The sequence below is a fragment of the Leptodactylus fuscus genome, chromosome 7 (assembly GCF_031893055.1).
Source record: "Leptodactylus fuscus isolate aLepFus1 chromosome 7, aLepFus1.hap2, whole genome shotgun sequence".
Lineage (NCBI taxonomy): Eukaryota > Metazoa > Chordata > Amphibia > Anura > Leptodactylidae > Leptodactylus > Leptodactylus fuscus.
This window is the reverse complement of record NC_134271.1, coordinates 10,427,821-10,454,375: the sequence shown is the minus strand read 5'-3', so window position 1 is coordinate 10,454,375 and position 26,555 is coordinate 10,427,821. Positions and strand designations below refer to the sequence as shown.

The 26,555-nt window shown below is 45.0% G+C and overlaps 1 protein-coding gene and 1 long non-coding RNA gene across 2 annotated transcripts in view; both read left to right on the top strand.

The window, feature by feature from the left end:
• STK33 (serine/threonine kinase 33) overlaps positions 1–14,090 on the top strand; it is a 33,462-nt gene extending 19,372 nt beyond the window's left edge. Inside the window, exons 5-13 of the mRNA XM_075280985.1 lie at positions 74–212; positions 2,515–2,603; positions 2,754–2,841; positions 3,290–3,365; positions 7,661–7,773; positions 8,940–9,025; positions 10,408–10,614; positions 12,593–12,676; positions 12,864–14,090. Coding sequence (XP_075137086.1) covers positions 74–212; positions 2,515–2,603; positions 2,754–2,841; positions 3,290–3,365; positions 7,661–7,773; positions 8,940–9,025; positions 10,408–10,614; positions 12,593–12,676; positions 12,864–13,055 — 1,074 coding nt within the window. The 3' untranslated portion in view covers positions 13,056–14,090. The remainder of the gene's footprint in view (positions 1–73; positions 213–2,514; positions 2,604–2,753; positions 2,842–3,289; positions 3,366–7,660; positions 7,774–8,939; positions 9,026–10,407; positions 10,615–12,592; positions 12,677–12,863) is intronic.
• Positions 14,091–25,320: 11,230 nt separating this feature from the next.
• LOC142214674 (uncharacterized) lies at positions 25,321–26,171 on the top strand. Its single transcript, XR_012717276.1, has 3 exons — positions 25,321–25,448; positions 25,665–25,735; positions 26,097–26,171. It is a non-coding gene; the product is annotated as an uncharacterized LOC142214674 (long non-coding RNA).
• The last annotated feature ends 384 nt before the right edge of the window (positions 26,172–26,555 follow it).

Below are 26,555 nucleotides of genomic sequence, written 5' to 3'. Positions count from 1 at the left end.
AACAGACATCAGATGGCAAACCTAGTCACATCCCAATCTGCATCACTTTATCCGGACGTTGTTTCCTTTGCAGAGGGTATACCTGGTCATGGAGCTATGTGAGGGCGGAGAGCTGCGGGAAATCCTGCATCGGAGGAAGCGGTTGTCCGAGAGTGAAACGAGACATGTCATTCGCAGCTTAGCTTCCTCCATCGCCTATCTTCACAAGAAAGGTACGCAGCGGGATTTCTCTGTAGGGGCCCCATTGTGGGAGCTCTTCTGGTCGGTGCCGGGGTATCATCGTGCAGTGAAACATTATGAGACGTGACCTCAAGTTTCACCAACTCATCCATGACCTGTGTATAATGTCTCCCTCTGCTGGTACGTGTGGGGGATGCACAACATGTAGTTTTATGAGTGTTAACTTTTTGAAATTTTTAGGTTTTTTTTTACCGGCTATATTGATGTTGCTGATGTCTGGTGTGTGTATATACAGCATGATGAAGGTGTGGAACGTATGAATGATTTCTGAAATAGAAGGGTTAATAGTTTGTCAATAAACAAAATGAATCGAATGAAGAAAAGAGAGATGTGTCCTCCTTGGTACTTTTTTTTTGGCAGATCTTGGCAGGGAGGTTGTTCCCACCATCTTGGAGAAAGCCATATCTTCTGTGCATGTAGGCTTGCTCCAATCCATCTGTTTCTTCAGTTCATTCCAGACAGATTGGATGATAATGAGATCATCATATTTAGCTGCCTATAACTTTTGCACAGCACTGTATGTTTTGTATATATTATTCTAAGCAGCCACTGTAATAACACCATTGTGTCATAAGTGAACTTTTTTTGTGCAAAATTCTCATGCATTTTATTTGTTAAAATGTCGGATCATCGGTGGACAGATGTGTATATATTACATTACTTATCCAGAGCTGCGCTCACTATTCTGCTGGTGCAGTCACTGTGTAGATACATTACATTACTTATCCTGTATTATACTCCAGAGCTGCGCTCACTATTCTGCTGGTGCAGTCACTGTGTACATACATTACATTACTTATCCTGTATTATACTCCAGAGCTGCGCTCACTATTCTGCTGGTGCAGTCACTGTGTACATACATTACATTACTTATCCTGTATTATACTCCAGAGCTGCGCTCACTATTCTGCTGGTACAGTCACTGTGTACATACATTACATTACTTATCCTGTATTATACTCCAGAACTGCGCTCACTATTCTGCTGGTGTAGTCACTGTGTAAATACATTACATTACTTATCCTGTATTATACTCCAGAGCTGCGCTCACTATTCTGCTGGTGTAGTCACTGTGTACATACATTACATTACTTATCCTGTATTATACTCCAGAGCTGCGCTCACTATTCTGCTGGTACAGTCACTGTGTACATACATTACATTACTTATCCTGTATTATACTCCAGAGCTGCTCTCACTATTCTGCTGGTACAATCACTGTGTATATACATTACTTATCCTGTATTATACTCCAGAGCTGCGCTCACTATTCTGCTGGTGCAGTCACTGTGTACATACATTACATTACTTATCCTGTATTATACTCTAGAGCTGCGCTCACTATTCTGCTGGTACAGTCACTGTGTACATACATTACATTACTTATCCTGTATTATACTCCAGCGCTGCACTCACTATTCTGCTGGTGCAGTCACTGTGTACATACATTACATTACTTATCCTGTATTATACTCCAGAGCTGCGCTCACTATTCTGCTGGTGCAGTCACTGTGTACATACATTACATTACTTATCCTGTATTATACTCCAGAGCTGCGCTCACTATTCTGCTGGGGCAGTCACTGTGTACATACATTACATTACTTATCCTGTATTATACTCCAGAGCTGTGCTCACTATTCTGCTGGTGCAGTCACTGTGTACATACATTACATTACTTATCCTGTATTATACTACAGAGCTGCGCTCACTATTCTGCTGGTGCAGTCACTGTGTACATACATTACATTACTTATCCTGTATTATACTCCAGAGCTGCTCTCACTATTCTGCTGGTACAGTCACTGTGTACATACATTACTTATCCTGTATTATACTCCAGAGCTGCGCTCACTATACTGCTGGTGCAGTCACTGTGTACATACATTACATTACTTATCCTGTATTATACTCCAGAGCTGCGCTCACTATTCTGCTGGTGCAGTCACTGTGTACATACATTACATTACTTATCCTGTATTATACTCCAGAGCTGCGCTCACTATACTGCTGGTGCAGTCACTGTGTACATACATTACATTACTTATCCTGTATTATACTCCAGAGCTGCGCTCACTATTCTGCTGGTACAATCACTGTGTACATACATTCCATTACTTATCCTGTATTCTACCTCAGAGCTGCGCTCACTACTGTGTACATACATTAGCATAGTGTAAAGCTGACATTTTCCATCCTCTTACAGTTTCCCGCTCCATATACATCACTTTTGTTTGCACTTCTGCCTCTGATCTTCCTCCATTATTCTTACAGACATCGTCCATCGGGATCTGAAGCTAGAAAACATTTTGGTACAGGGCGGTCACACAGCAGAATGTGAAGAGATGCTGCTGAACATTAAGGTACGACAACACGGGACATGCTCTCGAGGAGGTTGTCAGACCTTCCCCCTTCCTTGTGTTCTCTCCTAGGCTGACCCCATATTTTAGGCCAGACCTGCAGTCCTCGCACCCCTGGTTAACCCTCGCTATTACCATATTTTTCTTGATTAGGTGACAGATTTTGGTCTGGCCGTGCAGAAGGGTGGAGTTGGTAGTGAAAACATGTTGCAGGCCACCTGTGGGACCCCGATCTATATGGGTAAGTGTGCGGGATTAATCCATTGTATGCATCAGCGCGGTCCCATCCCAGGGCCTGGGTCCTGGACGCTGCAGATGACTGTCAGGCAGGCCCGGTTCACACCACTTTGGGTCTTTGTTAATGTGTTTTGCAGGATCAGCAGCCGCCACATCAAACATTTAAGCCTGGATCTTCTAACTACCTCTGCACTGTGCCCCAGCTGCTGGCGCAGTCACTTCCAACAATTAAAAAGTCACCTATCATCTCGATATTCCTCCAGTCATCACTTCTATGGGAGGGAAAACACGGACTGAACAAGTCTGTACATAATTCATCTCAACATCTGCCGTCTCCCTGGGCTCATCGGGGAATAAATTAGACCCCATCAGCGAATTTGTTGGGCTGCGTGTTTAAGCATTTATAAGTGATTTCTGTATTATTAATATTAGTGTTTATCCTTTACTGGCAGCTCCCGAAGTGATCAACGCTCACGACTACAGTCAGCAGTGTGATATCTGGAGCATCGGTGTCATCATGTACATGCTGTAAGTAGGCGGCCGGGTCAAGGGTCAAGCACTGAAAATATGGGGGGTCACTTTCACCTCAAAGGGCCCTGCAACCGCTTTCTTTAGGCTGAAACACTGACCGTACTACTCCGTAATATGAGGAGTCACTAGGCTATCTGTGAAGTGTCCTGCACCCTCTCTGTAGAGTGCCACCCATACTCTGTACAATACTATGCTTCTTATTTCTCTATAGAGCACTGTACTCCAGCCTTCTGCTCCCTCCTTCTCTGCACTTCCCCTTTTTTTTATAATGTAGATTGTGAGCCCCATATAGAGATATGATATAGGGATCACAATGTACATTTTTCCCTATCAGTATGTCTTTGGAGTATGGGAGGAAATCCACGCAAACACGGGGAGAACATACAAACTCCTTGCTGATGTTATTCCTGACAGGATTTGAACCTAGGACTCCAGCGCTGCAAGCCTACAGTGAGCCAGTGAAACACTGAGCCACCATGTTACCCCCTCTGTACCTCCCCCTTGTCCTCTAGAGCACTGCGCTCCCTTTCCCACCCGCTCCTTCATTCTCCTCTGTAGAGTGCTTACTTTCCTCTCTGTGCCACCCCTTCTCCCCTATAGAGCGCTGTGCTCCTTCCTTGTCCTCTATGCCTCTCATTCTCCTCTGTAGAGCGTTCTGCTGCCTTTCCCCTCTATGCCTTCCGTTCTCCTCTCCAAAGCGCTGCGCTCCCTTTCCTTTCTGTGCCACCACTTCTCCGCTGTAGAGCGCTGTGCTCCTTCCTTGTCTTCTATGGTTCCAATTCTCCTCTGTAGATTGCTGCGCTCCCTTTTCCCTCTATGCATTCCATTCTTCTCTGCACAGCGCTGTCCACATTCGGTCTCCTCTGCACAGCGCCGCGCGCCTTCCGTTCTCCTCTGCACAGCGCCGAGCGCCTTCCATTCTTCTTTGCACGGCGCTGCCCACATTCAGTCTCCTCTGCACAGCGCCACGCGCCTTCCGTTCTCCTCTGCACAGCGCCACGCGCCTTCCGCCCTTCTCTGCACAGTGCTGCCCACATTTGGTCTCCTCTACACAGCGCCATGCTCCTTCCGCTCTCCTTTGCACAGCGCCGCGCGCATTTCCTTCTCCTCTGCACAGCGCTGAGCTCCCTTTCTCCTCTGTGCCACCTCTTCTTCTCTGTAGAGCACTGTGCTCCTTCCTTGTCCTCTGTGTCTCCCATTCTCCTCTGTAGGGCGATGCTCTTCCCCGGGTTCTTCTCTTTACTGTTATTGTCTGACCCGAGCTGTCATTTAAAATTGTACAGTGCTGCGGAATATGTTGGCGCTATATAAATATTATTATTATTATTATTATTATTATTATTATTATTTCGTGGTCTGATCAGGGGTCGTAGTTGAGCTGTAAATAAAAATAAAAAATCAGTCTAGCCTATCGACTTCACAGCCCTGACTCTCCCCATTCACCTCTTTCTCCATAAAATGCGCCGCTCCCCTCTATACAGTCCTTACCTCCCCCATCACCTATAGATCACTAGACTAGGGGCTAGTATTATCATGGAGGAGCTCATGCTATAGAGTATCTGGGCGCAGTCTGCCATCCCACACCCTATCCATATGTACAGGTATCCTGTTTGGGTGCGGTGACATGTCAGTGGACTGTCGGATGCATTTACGTAGCGGGATGAGGCTTCGCGGCGGTAAGACTATTCCGCGTGTCATGTAATTTAGAATCAGTGTCCTGTCATTTATTTCCACCACCGCAGTTTCAATTACAATCCCCCCGATAAGTCTCCTCGTCTCGGCGTTGTCATCGCTGATGGATATTTTTTTTTTTTCTTTATTATTATTTTTTTTTAACACCCTGATCTGAGCGTAAAAAAAAAACTCAACGCATAAATCGCGGCGTAATTCTCTGCTCCCTCAAGTGACTAATTGTGATTTTCATTATTCCGTCTATAATATCTTTATACGTCTGCAAAACAAATAAAAGGAATTTGCATTTTGATGAGGATCATTATGTAATGGTGCGTTCACTGACAGTTGTGAAATTGGGTTACACTCAACGGCGGAATAATTGACTACCGCAAAAAAAAGAGCCATTTATTAGTCAATAAAGTTCATCAGAGGAGCGGCAGCGACACCTGCAGGCCGGCCCTGGGCACTGCAGGGTGACTGATGGAGCGGAACAGAGGTCAGTGACGAAAACGTCAGTACGGCGCTAAGGTTTATGTTGGCGCTTTGTAAGTAATCAAATATCCGCCATAACATAACCAAGGACATCCTAGGGTCACAGTCCCTATAACAGCAGACCTCCGACATAATACAGGGACTGCAACCCACACGACCGGCAGATCTTCAGACTTTGTTGTTGGAGGTGCTGTAGCCCCTCGGATGTCTCTGGAGGTCCACTGGTTGTGCGGGCGTCACACCCTTGGAGGTCCCCGGCTCTGCTATGTCGGAGGTCCACTGGTTGTGCGGGCGTCACACCCTTGGAGGTCCCCGGTTCTGCTATGTCGGAGGTCCACTGGTTGTGCGGGCGTCACACCCCTGGAGGTCCCCGGCTCTGCTATATCCGAGGTCCACTGGTTGTGCGGGCGTCACACCCTTGGAGGTCCCCGGCTCTGCTATGTCGGAGGTCTACTGGTTGTGCGGGCGTCACACCCTTGGAGGTCCCCGGCTCTGCTATGTCGGAGGTCCACTGGTTGTGCGGGCGTCACACCCTTGGAGGTCCCCGGCTCTGCTATGTCGGAGGTCCACTGGTTGTGCGGGCGTCACACCCTTGGAGGTCCCCGGCTCTGTTATGTCCGAGGTCCACTGGTTGTGCGGGCGTCACACCCTTGGAGGTCCCCGGCTCTGCTATGTCGGAGGTCCACTGGTTGTGCGGGCGTCACACCCTTGGAGGTCCCTGGCTCTGTTATGTCCGAGGTCCACTGGTTGTGCGGGCGTCACACCCTTGGAGGTCCCCGGCTCTGCTATGTCGGAGGTCCACTGGTTGTGCGGGCGTCACACCCTTGGAGGTCCCCGGCTCTGTTATGTCCGAGGTCCACTGGTTGTGCGGGCGTCACACCCTTGGAGGTCCCCGGCTCTGCTATGTCGGAGGTCCACTGGTTGTGCGGGTGTCACACCCTTGGAGGTCCCCGGCTCTGTTATGTCCGAGGTCCACTGGTTGTGCGGGCGTCACACCCTTGGAGGTCCCCGGCTCTGCTATGTCCGAGGTCCACTGGTTGTGCGGGCGTCACACCCTTGGAGGTCCCCGGCTCTGCTATGTCCGAGGTCCACTGGTTGTGCGGGCGTCACACCCTTGGAGGTCCCCGGCTCTGCTATGTCGGAGGTCCACTGGTTGTGCGGGCGTCACACCCTTGGAGGTCCCCGGCTCTGCTATGTCGGAGGTCCACTGGTTGTGCGGGCGTCACACCCTTGGAGGTCCCCGGCTCTGTTATGTCGGAGGTCCACTGGTTGTGCGGGCGTCACACCCTTGGAGGTCCCCGGCTCTGCTATGTCGGAGGTCCACTGGTTGTGCGGGCGTCACACCCTTGGAGGTCCCTGGCTCTGCTATGTCGGAGGTCCACTGGTTGCACTGAGCTCTATTCACACTATCCCTCAGTTTACTTTGCTCAGTCCTTCCTGCCCTCTCCACTGGGTTTTATACAATCCCACTGGCACAGGACAGATGAGACGTCACAATTTTTGGCATTCAGCAACATTTTTTGGATGTGTTCCTTTACAGAGTTGACACCATGAGGATCGCCCCTTTCCATATGCCCCATACCCCTGTGAACCAGAACAGAGAGCTGCTGCAGGAAAAATAACACCGCAAACCTTGCACCCGTGACCTAGGCCTGTCTTGCATTTTTTGGGGTGACCTTTTGGTAATGTGTAGGGTTCAGCGATCGGGAAAGATCAGATCCCGATCGGCGATTTGAGCAAATTTCACGATCGGGATCGGCTGGAAAATGATCGGAAATCGGATTTTGAAATCTCAAGATCAGCTCAACCCTAAAAGTGACTTTTCCCATAGAGAAGCATTGACTAGGCTTGAGCGATCGGGAAAGATCAGATTGGCGATCGAGCAAATTTCAGGATTGGCTGGAAAATGATCAGAAATCGGATTTTAAAATCGATCATGAAATCTCAAGATCGGCTCAACCCCAGTAACGTGGTAGTGGGCAGGTCTAGCATTACCCCATGTCTGTGCACCCTTGCAGCGGACTTGGTGGCTTTGGTGCCCCACGGGTTCCAGATCCTCTGACTGTGGAGGATAAGACCATGAATCTACTTTGTGACATCCCGTGACTCTTTCATTCTTCCTGCAGGTTGTCCGGGGATCCGCCATTTATGGGAAGCTCAGAAGACAAACTTTTTGAACTCATAAAGCGAGGGGAGCTAAACTTCTCGTCTTCGGTGTGGCAGTCGGTAAGCGAGGCGGGTAAGTGCCCACACAGAATGCCAAGTGCTTGTTTACATCCACTCTTAAGGACAGAACCAGCGTGTGTCACCGAAAAAAGGCTTTTAATAGCCGTGAGAAGCCCCGGGCTGGACCGCGCTCTGGAGGCAGTGAGGGAGCGGCGAATAAAGAGCCTTTTAGCAGCGACACGCCAGGCCAGAGCCGGCCATTGTTCCGCTGACATGGAAGTGTACTTAGGAAAGGTTCTGCTATTGATCGCTTACATTAGAAGGACGGCTTGGCTCCTGTATTATCTAATGTCACAGAGCGGGAATAGCGTGAGCCTTGCGCCGCCGCCGCCTCCTCCCGCACACAGACTCACATGCACTTAGAGAAAACTCACACCCAACAACGGCCAGAAACAGTCGAGCCCCATTATATGTGCAAACGAGGGGGATTCTGGTCAGAACGACCGGCGCCCCGGAGCCTGCGATTATTATCCTGAATCCTGCCGCTATAAAAGACAAAAGGCAACACAAACACTTAAAGGGGATTTCAGACCACAATGAAGAGAGCTTAAAGGGATAGTAGAGAGTCCGGAAATATTTTCTGTACAAAAAAAAGGCCAAAGACTTCCATGATCTCTGCTTGCTGCGATTCAGTAGAAACCTTCATTATATATGACAAATCTCAGACTTCTCACAACTGAGGGCACATTGTAGAAAATCTGACAGCTCTGTGAACAGAACAAGGCAAGGAGAGGTTTAGAAGATAGTCAGAAGTATCTCTACTCCTATTCAGGTAATAGGTGCAGAGCTGCAGCGCCCTCTACCGTATAGTGGTAGTGCTGGGTACTGCAGCTCAGCACCTATTACATATGTATTACTCCATTTATGCCTAGAGTTCCATTATTAGAACTCAAATACAATGCAACCTCCGGCATAAATGGGTTAAACAGGAGCCCGGTCCTTTATTATAGCTTCCAGCAGTAACGGGATCAGCTTATTCAACACCCAGACCCCATTGGATCAAGCACTTTTCTCTCCACATGTTTCATTATAGTCTATGGGGTCTGTGGGTTTCCTGAAGGTAGCCGCTTTGTAATGCGTATTGGTTTCCATTCCAGGGGGAGGGGGTTCCCCCAAGCGGACTACCCGAACACCGATGTGAACCGAGCCATACTTGATTATTTTTTACTTTCCTTCCAGCCAAAGACGTTCTACAGAAACTCCTGAGAGTGGATCCTGCCGACCGGATCACTGCAAACGAACTGCTAGACAATCCTTGGATCACGGTAGGTCTCAAGTTTCATGGACATAAAGTGAGCTATTGGCATATGTGTAGCCAAACTGTAGTTACCCCCCAATAATAATCTCGCTGCATCTACATGGGCTAGAGTTGCTGTCCTGGGTGCATCTGTACGGCCTAGAACCCCTCTCTCAGACTCTGTGCATGACCTAGAGCCAATGTGTTTTGTTGAGTCTATATAGCCTAGAGCCGTGATGGCAAACCTATGGCACAGGTGCCAGAGGTGACACTCAGAGCCCTCTCTTTGGGCACCCATCCGTGGAACAGATTATACTGTGTAGCGGCCATCGTGGAGCAGATTATACTATGTTGGGACCAGTGTGCAGCAGATTATACTGTGTGTGGACCACTGTGCAGCAGATTATACTGTGTGTGGACCACTGTGCAGCAGATTATACTGTGTGGGGGCCACTGTGGAGCATATTATACTGTGTGTGGACCACTGTGCAGCAGATTATACTGTGTGGGGACTACTGTGCAGCAGATTATACTGTGTGGGGGCCACTGTGCAGCAGATTATACTGTGTGGGGACTACTGTGCAGCAGATTATACTGTGTGGGGACCACTGTGCAGCAGATTATACTATGTGGGGGCCACTGTGGAGAAGATTATACTGTGTGCGGGTCACTGTGGAGCATATTATACTGTGTGTGGACCACTGTGCAGCAGATTATACTGTGTGGGGGCCACTGTGTTGCAGATTATACTGTGTGGGGACTACTGTGCAGCAGATTATACTGTGTGGGGGCCACTGTGGAGCAAATTGTACTGTGTGGGGACCACTGTGCAGTAGATTATACTGTGTGGGGACCACTGTGCAGCAGATTATACTGTGTGGGGACCACTGTGCAGCATATTATACTGTGTGGGGCCATTGTGGAGCGAATTGTACTGTGTGGGGATCACTGTGCAGCATATTATACTTTGTGGAGCGAATTGTACTGTGTGGGGACCACTGTGGAGCAAATTGTAGTTGTGTATGGGTCACTGTGAAGCAGATTGGACTGTGTGAGGGTCACAGTGGAGCAGAAAGCTCTATAAAGCCCCATTCGTATGACCATATTTTGCAGGTCTGTAATTGTGTGCAATTGTGGATCCGTATATTATTAAGGTTAAATTGCCGCATTGGTACTTTGTAATAAATTAGTGGGTTTTGGGTTGCAGTTTGGGCACTCATCTCGAAAATCTTCGCCATCACTGAGCCACTGTCTCTGAGCATGCATATGACGTTGAATTGTTGTGTAGTTGTCCGTATGGCCCAGAGCCGCTGTCTTGGAGCCTGTATATGACCTAGTGGCTGTTTCAGACTGTGTAAGGCTTAGACCCATTGTCTCAGGTTGATGCTTTAATCTTCTTGCACTTATCAGGGGGACACCAGTAGCGTCCAGAGGCCGTCCAATGTGTTGGAAATGATGAAGACATGGAGGAACAGTCTGGACAACGACGACCATCTGGAAGGAGATTCAAATGGCGTTTCTGGGGCTGCCATTGAGGACCGGAGCAGCCCAGCCAGCAGCAATGGGACGTCTGAGACTGACAGCTGCAGCAGCAAACCGTCCACACCAACCAAACCGGTATATAGCAGAGACCAAAACACACCATGTATTGTCTATGGGCCCCCCCTTCCCATCCTGCCTCTATAGTAAAACGCTGCATCCCCCCCAACCAAATAACTTACCTCTGATTTACGGCACAGGCGCCTTCTTTCCTTGATAACAGCGAAAGATATTGGAACGTTAAAACCCCCAACGAGATTGGATTTAATGAGTAACCATCTCCTTCATTGTCCCATAAAGTCTCCGTTTTATTGTTATTTGCAGTTTATTGAAGAATTTAATATTTCTCTTCGATGCGTTGTATATCTGAGCGACGGTTTCAGTGTCTTTTTACTGGACAGTAAATGTCAGGCTCTGACTTACAGACGGGATGGCCGCAGAACCGAGTCGCGTTTTATCATAATGTGCTGCTTTGTTTAATTTTATTTGGATGTTTATACTCGCTTTATAACGTTGTGAGACAAAGGAGGGAAATGTGAATCTTAAAATTAGATTTTGGGCAATGCTCAGTATTGGGGCTGTTTACATGAGATCTGCTGGGGGGTTTATACGGCTTTACTATTGACCCTGCACCTCTGAAAGGGGTAAGGCATGAAAGTATGCCTGCTATATTGTAGTAACTATTTTTGCTTGTGGCCCTCACAGTACCCCAGTTGTGTTGCGTACCTTTCTCTCCATTACAGGATACCTGTCCTTAAAGGGATTCTACCATTAAAGCAACTTTTTTTTCCAATTACCATGTCGGAATAGCCTTAAGAAAGACTATTCGTTTCCTACCTTTAGATGTGGTCTCCGTCACGCCGTTCCTGAGAAATACCAGTACTTACTGGTATGCTAATGAGGTCTCGGCAGCAATGGGGACGTCCTTCTTCATCTGCTTCCTTCCCTTGTCTGTCGTCTACTTTCTTCGTCATGTCTGACGCCTGCGCAGTCAGATCTGACAGCGAGACCCTATTAGAGCCGACTGCGCATGCTCAGTGTACTCATCCAGGCGTTGGAGGGCTGTACGGACCTTACTTAGCATACGCAGTCGGCTCTAACAGGGTCTCAGAGCCGACTACGCAGGCGTCAGACATGACGAAGAAAGAAGACGACAGACAAGGGGAGGAGGCAGATGAAGAAGGAGGACGCCCCCATTGCTGCCGAGACCTCATTAGCATACCGGTAAGTACCGGTATTTCTAAGGAACGGCGCGACGGAGACCACATCTAAAGGTAGGAGACGAATAGCCTTTCTTAAGGCTATTCCGACGTGGTAATTAGAAAAAAAGTTGCTTTAATGGTAGAATCCCTTTAATGTAGATTCTCAGACTTCCCATCATGCAATGCACATGCCCTGGCCAATGAGAAGCACAGGATTACCTCCAATATTGGCCTTTCCTGCCCCTCATTTATGTACAATTAGGTAAATAAATTGAGGGTTCTCACATTCGCACAATGTAGTTCTAATGGCAATGACCACTTAAAGGGATTTTCCATGTCTGTAAATAGTTATTTTGCAAATCATTACATAGGAAAAAAAATTACAATCTTTTCAGACTGAAAACCCTTTGTGACCTAATACTTAACACGCGGTGATATTCTTTCCCTTGTGGATCCTATTCTAAGTGAATGGGGTTTGTCGATTGTCATTGGCGTCGGTGTGGCTTATCTATTGCCCCGCTATTTTTGGTTTTGTAACAGAACCCTGGAAGAAATGACAATGCAGGTTCTATTTGTATCCAGACTGATACATTGTAACAAACCAGTTCGGGTAAACTGTATCAGGTCGGAAGGGAAAATTGTGACATGATGTGTGTAGCTCCGTCGTTCTTCCATACAGCTGGGCTCCTTCTAGGCACCTCCGCTGGGCTCCTAGCCTGCACGGCGCAGTGACACGCCGCGGTTTGCCGTCTTCCATGTGCAGTGAATGCTTTGCTATAAACACTTGTTGACCTCATGAGTTATGAGAAATGTCTGCGGCCTTCACTTAGAAACCTCTGCTTCATTTGTTTTAGGTCGGTAAGAAGAAGCTTCTCTCCTCATCTCTACCAAATGGAACAGTCCTGAAGAAGAACACAAGTCTCCGGCCTTCTAATGCAGTAAGTCAAGGCAGTCTTTGCAGCAATGAGGGGTGGAGGGGACCACCAAGATAAGTTACAATCACGGATCATTGGTCTGTCTACATGGCCGTTTATCTATCCTGGTGTCTCAGGGTCACCGATCGATAATTAGGTGATATTTACAGCTGCATTTCTGTTACTATTTCATGTCTGGTTTTGTCCTCAGCCAACAGAAAGAAAAACTTCTCCAAAGTCCAAGCCCAGTCGTCTCCAAGACAGACAGGACCATTCTCCTTCACAGACCACAAGAGCGACCCCCGGGAAGTCGGACTCGGGAAGAATCGGTGCAAGTCCCAGCCTGGGACAGAGAGGGTCTCCTGGACCTCCGAGCACCTTCCGGATAAAAAAGACATTGTAATACCAAATAATAGGAAATCCTCGTGCCAAAATAACAAGAGCCTGCAGACAACCCGTTTCCCCCAAAGTGTGAAACTCACCAAGGACTAATTTCCGAAACTGCTAAAGGAAATTCAGCGACATCTCGCTGGAGCCGCACACTGGGGCCCCTCATTGTACTGACCTAGGGACGCCCTGTGCCCTGTATAGTAGCTTAGAGCAGAGTTGCTGCCCTTATATTCCGACCTTGTCCTTAACTCCCATCCACTACTTATCACTGTTCCTTAAAGGAGGCAGGGAGATCGAGGCTATGATGGCAGTGGGGAATCTATTGAAGCGGCGACGTGGTCCTGGGGCTCCCAAGTTGGGTGTAATGGGGGAATCTCTGCAGGCAAGGAGCTCAGGGTTAAAGCAGAAGATAATAGAAGTCCGTAGAAGAGACAACAGTGGTGGATGTTAGGATGGTCTTTGTACCTCTAGTCATCACTCCTCTATGGCAGATATTCCTCCGCTGGCAGTAAGTCTATACTTCTGTGCCTAGTTGGACGCACCAGCTACAGACTACAGAATGAAAGTGACTTAGAAACGTACAAAGTAAATTTCAGGATGTTGCAACGACGGCGCAACGCAGCGGCGCAGTCCCAATGTTAATAAAAAAGTCTCAGCTTGTATCGCCTACGGTGTCCGCCGGCCCATCCCTGGTCATTGTCCATTCTTCCATCCCTCATTCACCTGTGACCCATTGGAAAGGATCTTCAGAAAGGAAGACTCCGATTTTAAGGTTTTTATTTCTCATTTTTGACATGCCGCACATCTCGGGCCTGAATCCTACAGACTGTTCCTACATTTGTGCTGCTAAAATGGTGTTACGTCAAATCTGAGCGTGTCATTAGTAGTGGTGCTCGCCCGGCCTCTGACCACACGGTGCGGCTGACTGTACGCGGGCATACTAAACACACGGGCTATATGGGTTTGCTGGTAAATCATGTGGCCATTCCTCGCTACATGTGAATGTGATTTGGCCACGTGTGTTCAGCGGCACCGACTCTTACAATCCGTTTCAGATAAATGTGTTAACGCTTTCCATTAAAGTCTCGAGTTATCTGAGTCCAGTGTCTTGTCGTCTTGTTCCTCCATAGATCCTACGCTCTTCAGTCTGGGAGATTAAAGGGGTTATCCACTTTCTAATATTAAAGCCCTGTCCAATATCATTATTAGATCTGCAAGGGTTCAAAAACCGGGACCTCCGCAGATCAACTGGTTCAGGACCACATGGTAATGTTCAGATACTGCTCACTCGCTGTACGAACCAGAGAAGCAGCATTACGGACTACAATGCACTTTGCGTTGCGAGTGGTGTTTAAAAACCTCACTTAAAGGGGTTAATAATAAGGCAGGAACACCCATCGGCCCTTCTTTTGGCTCATAACAAGATCTACGTTGACCTGAAGACAGACTGGTTGTTAGGGACTCGCTACCTGACATCCCATTGAAGAGACTGGTTGTTACATTGTATCCCTAGCATCCAGCCTGTCCGTCCTGGTTTAGGACCTACAAGGATTAGGGTAGGTTCACACTTGTGCCAGAGTCTCGACCACTGAAACTGCTGGAAAGTTCTGCATGGAGGACTTTTCTCTCCGCTGATTTCAGTATAAAAATGGTGGACCCCAATATAGTCTACGGGTAGCAGTCCATCTCGCCGTCGTTCAGGTTCCCTTGGGGATCAAATCCTAACGTAAAGGTGCATGCCAAAGGAGGGGACACAGAAGACCCCACTGTGCAAGACTACCTTGTCCTTGGATGAAAATTGGATTGGATTCTGTGAACTCATCTGAGCATGCTCGCCCTGCAATTGGACCTGCTGCTGGCTTTTGATCCTTGTCCATTTCCTGCTGCGGGTCTGGCGTGTGCAATGCAAAAGTTATCAACCGATCCAGCTGCAGGAGTAAAACACCATGTGGTTTTTGCCCTGGTTGGGTTTGCTGATGGACATCAACATTCGTGGCCCAAGCCTTGACGTTGAGCAATCTCCATCACTTCCGTAGAAGTCAATGGAGCTGTAGTGCGCATGCGCAACCTGCCACTCCCTGATCTCCAAACTTCACAGACCAGACACTTGCCTCGTTCCATGGATTGTGGCATACCTTGCAAGAACTAGGATACCCCTTTAAGCTCCCTTTAGAATTGTCTGCACTGATACATTGTAACAAAAACACTCTGCTTCAGAATGTGGCAGCTCAGAGATCTTCAAACAGCAATGACTTAGAAAGTTTCAGAACTTTACATTCCGGGCCCAACCCCGTGAACGTCAGTCATATATTCGCATCCATTGTGTAAATGGGACTTGCCGTTAAATCGCCGCCTGCGGTTTATTAAGATCTCGTTTTCCTACGCTTTATGGTTTTGGTGTAAGAATCCTCCAATCACAGACCTTCGCCTCCTCCCCCCTCCGGCGCCAACTTGTTAAATATAGTTTCTCTTCACCGTGCCGTCACCCCAGAATCTAAATTAAGCCTTATTTTTTTTTCTTTTCTAATTCATTCTGCGATTTTACGAGGCGGCGGTGGAGTCGGCGCAGGCAGATGGTAGTTTTTTTCTCGGCAGGACTATCAATCTCGTAATGACGTTCCTTATTTGAAGCTACTTTGTATTCAGGATTTCTGCAATTATAATAAATGAGTTCATTTAAGCTTCAAATCAATCAGCGAGCAAAAAAAAAAAAAAAATGGAAGCGCCAATTACGGATGAAAAAGTGATCGCCATCGTCTTATACAATATTAATGCCGTGTGATGGGGGCTGTCAGCGGCCGCAGAGCGTTACAGCTGCGTACACTGGGAGCCGCGACGCTCTGCTACCTGGATGATTGCGTGAGTAAGATGTGATTGCTGTGTCACCTGCGTCCTGACAACCGCGCTAACGACTCATTAATGACGCCATTATGCGGGCCGCGTCCTGGACGACTTCGCTGTGTTCTACGCTCTACAGCCGCGTTACCAGGAGCGGATCCTATGGGGGAAGACTGAAGGGATCCCACATCCGCTAGAGGGATCCTCCATTATACTTACGCTGCTTTACATTATACCGACTGCGCATTGGTTGTATGAACATGACGTCCATGGCGACTTCTAGAGGCCCCACCAGACCCCCACACGTCTCCAATTTATATGCAGTTATTTGTATATATCATGGGACGTCCCTGATGCCATCTTACAGCAGTATCCATATATATTAGGAGCACCGAAAGTTGTACATAAGCCACACCTCTAACCCCGCCTATGCCAATCTCACCCAGTCTGCGCCCACACTGTATAATGCCCCTTATTAGTGGCACGGACATGGTGTAATGTCCCCACACAGTATAAATAATGCCCCCTCACTGTGGTCCCCATACCGTATAATGCCCCCCTTGTGAAACCCACATAGAATAAGGTCCCCCTCATTGTGCCCACCATATACTATAAATAATGCCCTCTCATTGTGCTCCCCATGCAGTATAATGTCCCCCTTGTGGACCCCACATACAATAAGATTCCCCTCGTATTGTATGAGCACAAATAATACCGTCTCATTATACCACCAAATAGTATAATGTCCACACATAATATTGCCCCCTATTGTACCGCCGATACAGTATAACTAATGTCCTTTCATTGCGCCTCCCATATAGTATAATGACCCCACACAGAATTAGGTCCCCGTCATGGTGGCCCCCACACAATATCCATCTTTTACCCCAGACACAGTATAACGCCCCACTTTTAGCCTCCAGTATAAATAATGGCTCCCTAAAAAGTATAAATAATACCCCCCTTAATGTGGCCACCACACAGTATGGCCTTGTGGTCCCTGTACGTTAGAATATCCATGTATGACCCTTTTTATAGCCCCCACAGTGAAATACACCAAAGATTTTGCAGATTTCTGTTAAAGGGATTCTAACATTAAACTCAATTTTTTTTGTCGCTAACATGTAGGAATAGTCTTAAGAAAGGCTATTCGTCTCCTACCTTTAGATGTCTTCTCTGCGCTGCCGTTCCATAGAAATCCCGATTTTTGCCAGTATGCAAATGAGTTCTCTCGCAGCACTGCGGGCGTCCCCAATGCTGCAAGAGAACTCTTCAGCGCCGCCTCCATCTTCTTCAGGAACGGGCTCTTCACGCGTCTTCTTCCAGGAGTTGGCTTCAAACTCCTAGGCCCCGGGCAAAGCTGACTGCACATACCCGACGGCCACAAGAAAATGGCCGCTTTCAATACTGTAGAGCTTACAATACTGTAAGCGGCCATTTTCTTGTGGCCGTCGGGCATGCGCAGTCAGCTTTGCCCGAGGCCTAGGAGTTTGAAACCAACCCCTGGACGAAGACGCGTGAAGAGTTCCTGAAGAAGATGGAGGCTACGCTGAAGAGTTCTCTAGCAGCATTGGGAACTACCCCCAGTGCTGCGAGATAACTCATTTGCATACCGGCGAAAACCGGGATTTCTACGGAACGGCAGCGCGGAGAAGACATCTAAAGGTAGGAGAAGAATAGCCTTTCTTAAGGCTATTCCTACGTGTTAGCGAGAAAAAAATTTGATTTTAATGGTAGAATCCCTTTAAGGGAAGCAAAAAAAAAACAGCAACATTCTGCTGTGTTGCTACAATGTATCAGTGAGTTTGTATCACACCTTCAGATGTTTCTTACCACTGTGTATATTGTATGTCTCCTGCATGGAGCCTCCTCCGACAGTCAGAATATAACATACAGCCATAGAATTGGTTCTACCTTATTGAAACTAACTGGCAAAGGGTTAAATACGGAGTAAATTATAGGAGACGATCCGCCGCCGCGCGCAGTTCATGGTTACCTGGAGGGGAACAAGCTTTGCAGTAATCGCAGGCGACAGCTGTTAATGGGGCAACACCAGATTCTGCCCCCTCGAGACACCCCGGGCCCTGTAACTACCGACCGTGACTAAACCCTACGGGGAGAGGAAATGTTTAACATGGCAGCAGAACAGTCGCCCACCGCAGGGTATCCGGGACTCTGTGTTACCTAATTCTTGTGGGATCCATGGCAAAGGAAACCTTCAGCTCTGCCCTCTGGGTCCATTCACTTATTACAACTCAGTAAACCGGAGCAATAAGAGCATTAACAATGTAGATAAATGTATTATATCCAAATACCGCAGAGTCAACGCCGTGTACACGAGAAGACGGAGCTACGAGCAACAGACCTTACCATCAGCACAACCTGCATTAATGGAGAGTCTGGAACTTTCTATTCATTCTAGAATATTTAAAGGGAATGTTCACAAATACAATTCAGTATGTAAGGTACAATTCTGCAATGATTAATATTATAAATATATGGTCAGATCTGAAAAATATACAGAAATAAGAGATAAAATCAGCACTAGGGGGAGCTTACTGCATACTGTGATATTATTAAGCGAATTTGGAGAGCTCTCTACATACAAAATATAGAATATTATTACTATACTGCCCCCTATGTATAAGAATATAACTACTATAATACTGCTCCTATGTACAAGAATATAACTACTATAATACTACTCCTATGTACAAGAATATAACTACTATAATACTGCCCCCTATGTACAAGAATATAACTACTATAATACTGCTCCTATGTACAAGAATATAACTACTATAATACTGCTCCTATGTACAAGAATATAACTACTATAATACTGCTCCTATGTACAAGAATATAACTACTATAATACTGCCCCTATGTACAAGAATATAACTACTATAATACTACTCCTATGTGTAAGAATATAACTACTATAATACTGCCCCTATGTACAAGAATATAACTACTATAATACTACCTCCTATGTACAAGAATATAACTACTATAATACTGCCCCTATGTACAAGAATATAACTACTATAATACTGCTCCTATGTACAAGAATATAACTACTATAATACTGCTCCTATGTACAAGAATATAACTACTATAATACTGCCCCCTATGTACAAGAATATAACTACTATAATACTCCTATGTTCTAGAATATAACTACTATAATACTGCTCCTATGTACAAGAATATAACTACTATAATACTGCTCCCTATGTACAAGAATATAACTACTATAATACTGCTCCTATGTACAAGAATATAACTACTATAATACTGCTCCTATGTACAAGAATATAACTACTATAATACTGCTCCTATGTACAAGAATATAACTACTATAATACTACTCCTATGTACAAGAATATAACTACTATAATACTACCTCCTATGTACAAGAATATAACTACTATAATACTACTCCTATGTACAAGAATATAACTACTATAATACTACTCCTATGTACAAGAATATAACTACTATAATACTACCTCCTATGTACAAGAATATAACTACTATAATACTACTCCTATGTACAAGAATATAACTACTATAATACTACCTCCTATGTACAAGAATATAACTACTATAATACTACTCCTATGTACAAGAATATAACTACTATAATACTACCTCCTATGTACAAGAATATAACTACTATAATACTACCCCTATGTACAAGAATATAACTACTATAATACTACTCCTATGTGTAAGAATATAACTACTATAATACTGCCCCCTATGTACAAGAATATAACTACTATAATACTCCTATGTTCTAGAATATAACTACTATAATACTGCTCCTATGTACAAGAATATAACTACTATAATACTGCTCCTATGTACAAGAATATAACTACTATAATACTGCTCCCTATGTACAAGAATATAACTACTATAATACTGCTCCTATGTACAAGAATATAACTACTATAATACTGCTCCTATGTACAAGAATATAACTACTATAATACTACTCCTATGTACAAGAATATAACTACTATAATACTACTCCTATGTACAAGAATATAACTACTATAATACTACTCCTATGTACAAGAATATAACTACTATAATACTACCTCCTATGTACAAGAATATAACTACTATAATACTGCTCCTATGTACAAGAATATAACTACTATAATACTACTCCTATGTACAAGAATATAACTACTATAATACTACCTCCTATGTACAAGAATATAACTACTATAATACTACTCCTATGTACAAGAATATAACTACTATAATACTGCTCCTATGTACAAGAATATAACTACTATAATACTACTCCTATGTACAAGAATATAACTACTATAATACTGCTCCTATGTACAAGAATATAACTACTATAATACTACTCCTATGTACAAGAATATAACTACTATAATACTGCCCCCTATGTACAAGAATATAACTTCTATAATACTACTCCTATGTACAAGAATATAACTACTATAATACTGCTCCTATGTACAAGAATATAACTACTATAATACTGCCCCTATGTATATAATTAGTGCCATCCTTCATACTATAGATGTTATTACGTCTCCTCCTTCCGCTTTCTCTATATTATGAGGGGTTTTTTACCTTGAGATTTTTTTTTTCTTCTTTTCCTTCCAATTTTATCAGAACCTGTTGCATTTTTTCTTCTTAATTTTACTTAAATGTGTCTTTCCTTTATAACAGGTGAATGGAGGAATAAATAACCTTCGGTGCAGGACGGGAGATTATAAGTCTCCGGGGAGATTCTCAGCAGAGAGAATTTGTCAGTTTAATGCGGCAGATGAAAACCGTAAATGACGAGCGAGCAGGTAAACAAAAAGTTATTAGCGCTGACCCGGTTCTCTCAATCAGACGCTCGCAGCGCGCGGAGAGATCCGCCGTTTATTAGGATGAAATAATAGTTTGGGGAGCGACGGCGTCAAAAGTTCATTACAGTGAGACAAAGACTTATGTATAATCAATGCTACAAAGCCGTTATTATTGACTTTAAATGAAATGCGCGGCGCGGCCGTCCCGACTGATACCGCCAGCCGCAAATCTGCAATAGTTTTTTTTGAACAATAAAGGATTAGCAGTATCAGGATAATGGACGCCGAGCGCGGGGGCTTAGACACCCTTATCTTAAATTAATACGGCGCACTTCTTTGTTATTAAGTTTATTTCTCGCCATTTTACTAAAAAACGACCTGAAGTATTTCAAAGGTCGATGAACGAACTGGTGGAACGAGGACGCCGGATGACCTGCAACGTAGGAGCGCAAATGGGGTGACCGCAAAGTCTAAAGTACAGCTATTAGGGTCGAGCCGATCTAGAGATTTCCGGATCGATTTTAAAATCCAATTTCCGATCATTTTCCAGCCGGTTGTGATCATGAAATTTGCTTAATCGCTGATCGGGATCCGATCTTTCCCGATCCCAATCACTCTCTATGGGAAAAGTCACTTTTGGGGTTGAGCCGATCTTGAGATTTCAAAATCCGATCTCCGATCATTTTTCAGCCGATCAGGATCCGATCTTTCCCGATCGCTCAACCCTGATCACTGACCAAATGACACTGGTCCTTAGATGCAAAGTGGGTATATAAGCTACTGGAAACAGTCAGCAAGCTTGTAGACAAGTCCGATTTTCACTTGTCACTTTTAGGGTTGAGCTGAACTTGAGATTTTAAAATCCGATTTCCGATCATTTTCCAGCCGATCCCGATCATGAAATTTGCTCTGATCAGATCTTTCCCAATCCCAATCGCTCAACCCTAGTCAATGCTTCTCTATGGGAAAAATCACTTTTGGGGTTGAGCCGATCTTGAGATTTCAAAATCCGATCTCAGATCATTTTTCAGCCGATCGTGATCGTGAAATTTGCTCGATCGGAATCCGATCTTTCCCGATCATTCAACCCTAATCACCGACCAAATAACACTGGTCCTTAGATGCAAAGTGGGTATATAAGCTACTGGAAACAGTCAGCAAGCTTGTAGACAAGTCCGATTTTCACTTAAGTCACTTTTAGGGTTGAGCCGAACTTGAGATTTCAAAATCCGATTATTTTCCAGCCGATCGCGATCGTGAAATTTGCTCGATCGCCGATCTTTTCCGATCCTGAACGCTCAACCTTAACAGCTATTCATCTAATACTGCTGACAACCAGCCCGTATATCATGTCTGAGTGGTTGTCACAGCCCCGCCCCCTGTTATGACATCACTGATATAATATGACATTATATTTCTATACATTCTACCTTTGGTGCTCATCCTTTACACTTTGTGACTCTTCTGCCTCGGGTTCGCGGCTCAGACACATTTACGGTTTTGGATTCTTTGTAACAATCGCTGATTTGCATGTATGTAAATATATGCAGATTGTGTGCTTAGTTTTATTCCTGCACATCTGGACACCCTAAAGGGAGCAGGGGTTGGATAAGAAAGGAATCTACATAAATTATGATGCTGATTCCGGCTCGTGGTTCGGCATAATGCGAAAGATAAGAAATATAACTTATGGATATTCCACGCAACGAGTAACATGGCAGCTGCTGCGAAAGAGAGAGCAGCGGAGATTACAGAGAGCGCCGGATGGAGAATGTTAATGAAGCAAATTAGAGGAGATTTCTAGATTTTCTATATTATAAATAATTAAGACGTCCGACCTCGCTGACACCTGAGATGATAGAAGACTCAGATAGAAACCGTGTCAGTATAAACTGAAGACTGCCAGCCGTGTGGATGAGGAAGCCCTAATGTCATGCAGGATGATGGGGCAATGAATACTAGCCCCCACCCCATCATCATCCTGGTGGTGAGGTCACTAACAGGGCACCCCCTGGTGCACATCCTGGGGAAGTGCAGGATGAGTTGTAGTGACTGATGACATCATAAACTGCTTGTGATGTCATGGACACCTCTGACAATGTATCACAACTGACTGTATACATATCGCTGCTCTCCGATACGTATACAATATATCACAACTTACTGACGCTCTCCAACACATATACAATATATCACAACTTACTGACGCTCTCCAATACGTATACAATGTATCACACCTTACTGACGCTCTCCAACACATATATAATATATCACAACTTACTGACGCTTTCCGATACGTATACAATGTATCACAACTTACTGATGCTTTCCGATACGTATACAGTGCATCATAACTTACTGATCCTCTCCGATACATATACAATATATCACACCTTACTGACGCTGTCCGATACATATACAATATACATCACAAATTACTGACGTTCTCCAACATGTATCCAATGTAGGATAACTTTCTAACACTCTCCGTTACATATGAAATGTATCACAACTTCCTGACGCTCTCCGATACACTAGGGGGCGCTCACTACAGATGATCTATACACCTTCCAGTAAACTCACTAACATAACCCTTAGGCCTTGAGCTCCCTCTAGTGGCAGCCAGACTTTACTCTGTAAAGGGAAGCCTGGGATTTGTAGTGTCACTATCCTTATCAATTACTAGATATACAGTATTTCTGACACATACAGACGCAGCAGTATGCCGATGTATAGGCCATGCAGGTGCTGTGGAAAGCTGGGTGACCATTCCTATAGTATTTCCTTGTTACAGGGACTTTCATCTAGTAATCCAGAGGCTGCAATGTCTGTGAGCTGTAATGGACGGGCGGCGGATGGGGGTCGTCATCCTCCGTCACTGTACAGTAAATAAAGCCGACCCCCGACCTTGGGACAGGATTTCTGTGCAGATGTTACGAGAATCTTTCATTCGTCAATCACCAAAGCCACAGATTGAGCGAGTCCTCATTATAGAACCCCCCACTGTGATTATAACCCCCAACATCTCCACCCATATGTCAGCCTGAGCGGCAATATCTCAGATCAGCCCAGGTATCAGCCATGTCACCGGCAGTCCTATGTAACACCACAGATAACACAGGGATAACTCTCTATATACAGGTAATGTAGTAGATGTCACCGGCAGTCCTATGTAACACCACAGATAACACAGTGATAACTCTCTGAGTACAGGTAATGTAGTAGATGTCACCTGCAGTCCTATGTAACACCACAGATAACACAGTGATAACTCTCTATATACAGGTCATGTAGTAGATGTCACCGGCAGTCCTATGTAACACCACAGATAACACAGCGATAACTCTCTATATACTGGTAATGTAGTAGATGTCACCGGCAGTCCTATGTAACACCATAGATAACACAGTGATAACTCTCTATATACAGGTAATGTAGTAGATGTCACCGGCAGTCCTATGTAACACCATAGATAACACAGTGATAACTCTCTATATACAGGTAATGTAGTAGATGTCACCGGCAGTCCTATGTAACACCACAGATAGCACAGTGATAACTCTCTGAGTACAGGTAATGTAGTAGATGTCACCGGCAGTCCTATGTAACACCACAGATAACACAGTGATAACTCTCTATATACAGGTAATGTAGTAGATGTCACCGGCAGTCCTATGTAACACCACAGATAACACAGTGATAACTCTCTGAGTACAGGTAATGTAGTAGATGTCACCGGCAGTCCTATGTAACACACAGATAACACGGTGATAACTCTCTATATACAGGTAATGTAGTAGATGTCACCGGCAGTCCTATGTAACACCACAGATAACACAGTGATAACTCTCTATATACAGGTAATGTAGTAGATGTCACCGGCAGTCCTATGTAATGTAGTAGATGTCACCGGCAGTCCTATGTAACACACAGATAACACGGTGATAACTCTCTATATACAGGTAATGTAGTAGATGTCACCGGCAGTCCTATGTAACACCACAGATAACACAGTGATAACTCTCTATATACAGGTAATGTAGTAGATGTCACCGGCAGTCCTATGTAACACCACAGATAACACAGTGATAACTCTCTATATACAGGTAATGTAGTAGATGTCACCGGCAGTCCTATGTAACACCACAGATAACACAGTGATAACTCGCTATATACAGGTAATGTAGTAGATGTCACCTGCAGTCCTATGTAACACCACAGATAACACAGTGATAACTCTCTATATACAGGTAATGTAGTAGATGTCACCGGCAGTCCTATGTAACACCACAGATAACACACTGATAACTCTCTATATACAGGTAATGTAGTAGATGTCACCGGCAGTCCTATGTAACACCACAGATAACACAGTGATAACTCTCTATATACAGGTAATGTAGTAGATGTCACCGGCAGTCCTATGTAATGTAGCAGATGTCACCGGCAGTCCTATGTAACACCACAGATAACACAGTGATAACTCTCTATATACAGGTAATGTAGTAGATGTCACCGGCAGTCCTATGTAACACCACAGATAACACACTGATAACTCTCTATATACAGGTAATGTAGTAGATGTCACCGGCAGTCCTATGTAACACCACAGATAACACAGTGATAACTCTCTATATACAGGTAATGTAGTAGATGGCACTGGCAGTCCTATGTAACACCACAGATAACACAGCGATAACTCTCTGAGTACAGGTAATGTAGTAGATGTCACCGGCAGTCCTATGTAACACACAGATAACATGGTGATAACTCTCTATATACAGGTAATGTAGTAGATGTCACCGGCAGTCCTATGTAACACCACAGATAACACAGTGATAAATCTCTATATACAGGTAATGTAGTAGATGTCACCGGCAGTCCTATGTAACACCACAGATAACACAGTGATAACTCTCTATATACAGGTAATGTAGTAGATGTCACCTGCAGTCCTATGTAACACCACAGATAACACAGTGATAACTCTCTGAGTACAGGTAATGTAGTAGATGTCACCGGCAGTCCTATGTAACACCACAGATAACACAGTGATAACTCTCTATATACAGGTAATGTAGTAGATGTCACCGGCAGTCCTATGTAACACCACAGATAACACACTGATAACTCTCTATATACAGGTAATGTAGTAGATGTCACCGGCAGTCCTATGTAACACCACAGATAACACAGTGATAACGCTCTATATACAGGTAATGTAGTAGATGTCACCGGCAGTCCTATGTAACACCACAGATAACACAGTGATAACTCTCTGAGTACAGGTAATGTAGTAGATGTCACCGGCAGTCCTATGTAACACCACAGATAACACAGTGATAACTCGCTATATACAGGTAATGTAGTAGATGTCACCTGCAGTCCTATGTAACACCACAGATAACACACTGATAACTCTTTATATACAGGTAATGTAGTAGATGTCACCGGCAGTCCTATGTAACACCACAGATAACACAGTGATAACGCTCTATATACAGGTAATGTAGTAGATGTCACCGGCAGTCCTATGTAACACCACAGATAACACAGTGATAACTCTCTGAGTACAGGTAATGTAGTAGATGTCACCGGCAGTCCTATGTAACACCACAGATAACACAGTGATAACTCTCTATATACAGGTAATGTAGTAGATGTCACCGGCAGTCCTATGTAACACCACAGATAACACACTGATAACTCTCTATATACAGGTAATGTAGTACATGTCACCGGCAGTCCTATGTAACACCACAGATAACCCAGTGATAACTCTCTATATACAGGTAATGTAGTAGATGTCACCGGCAGTCCTATGTAAC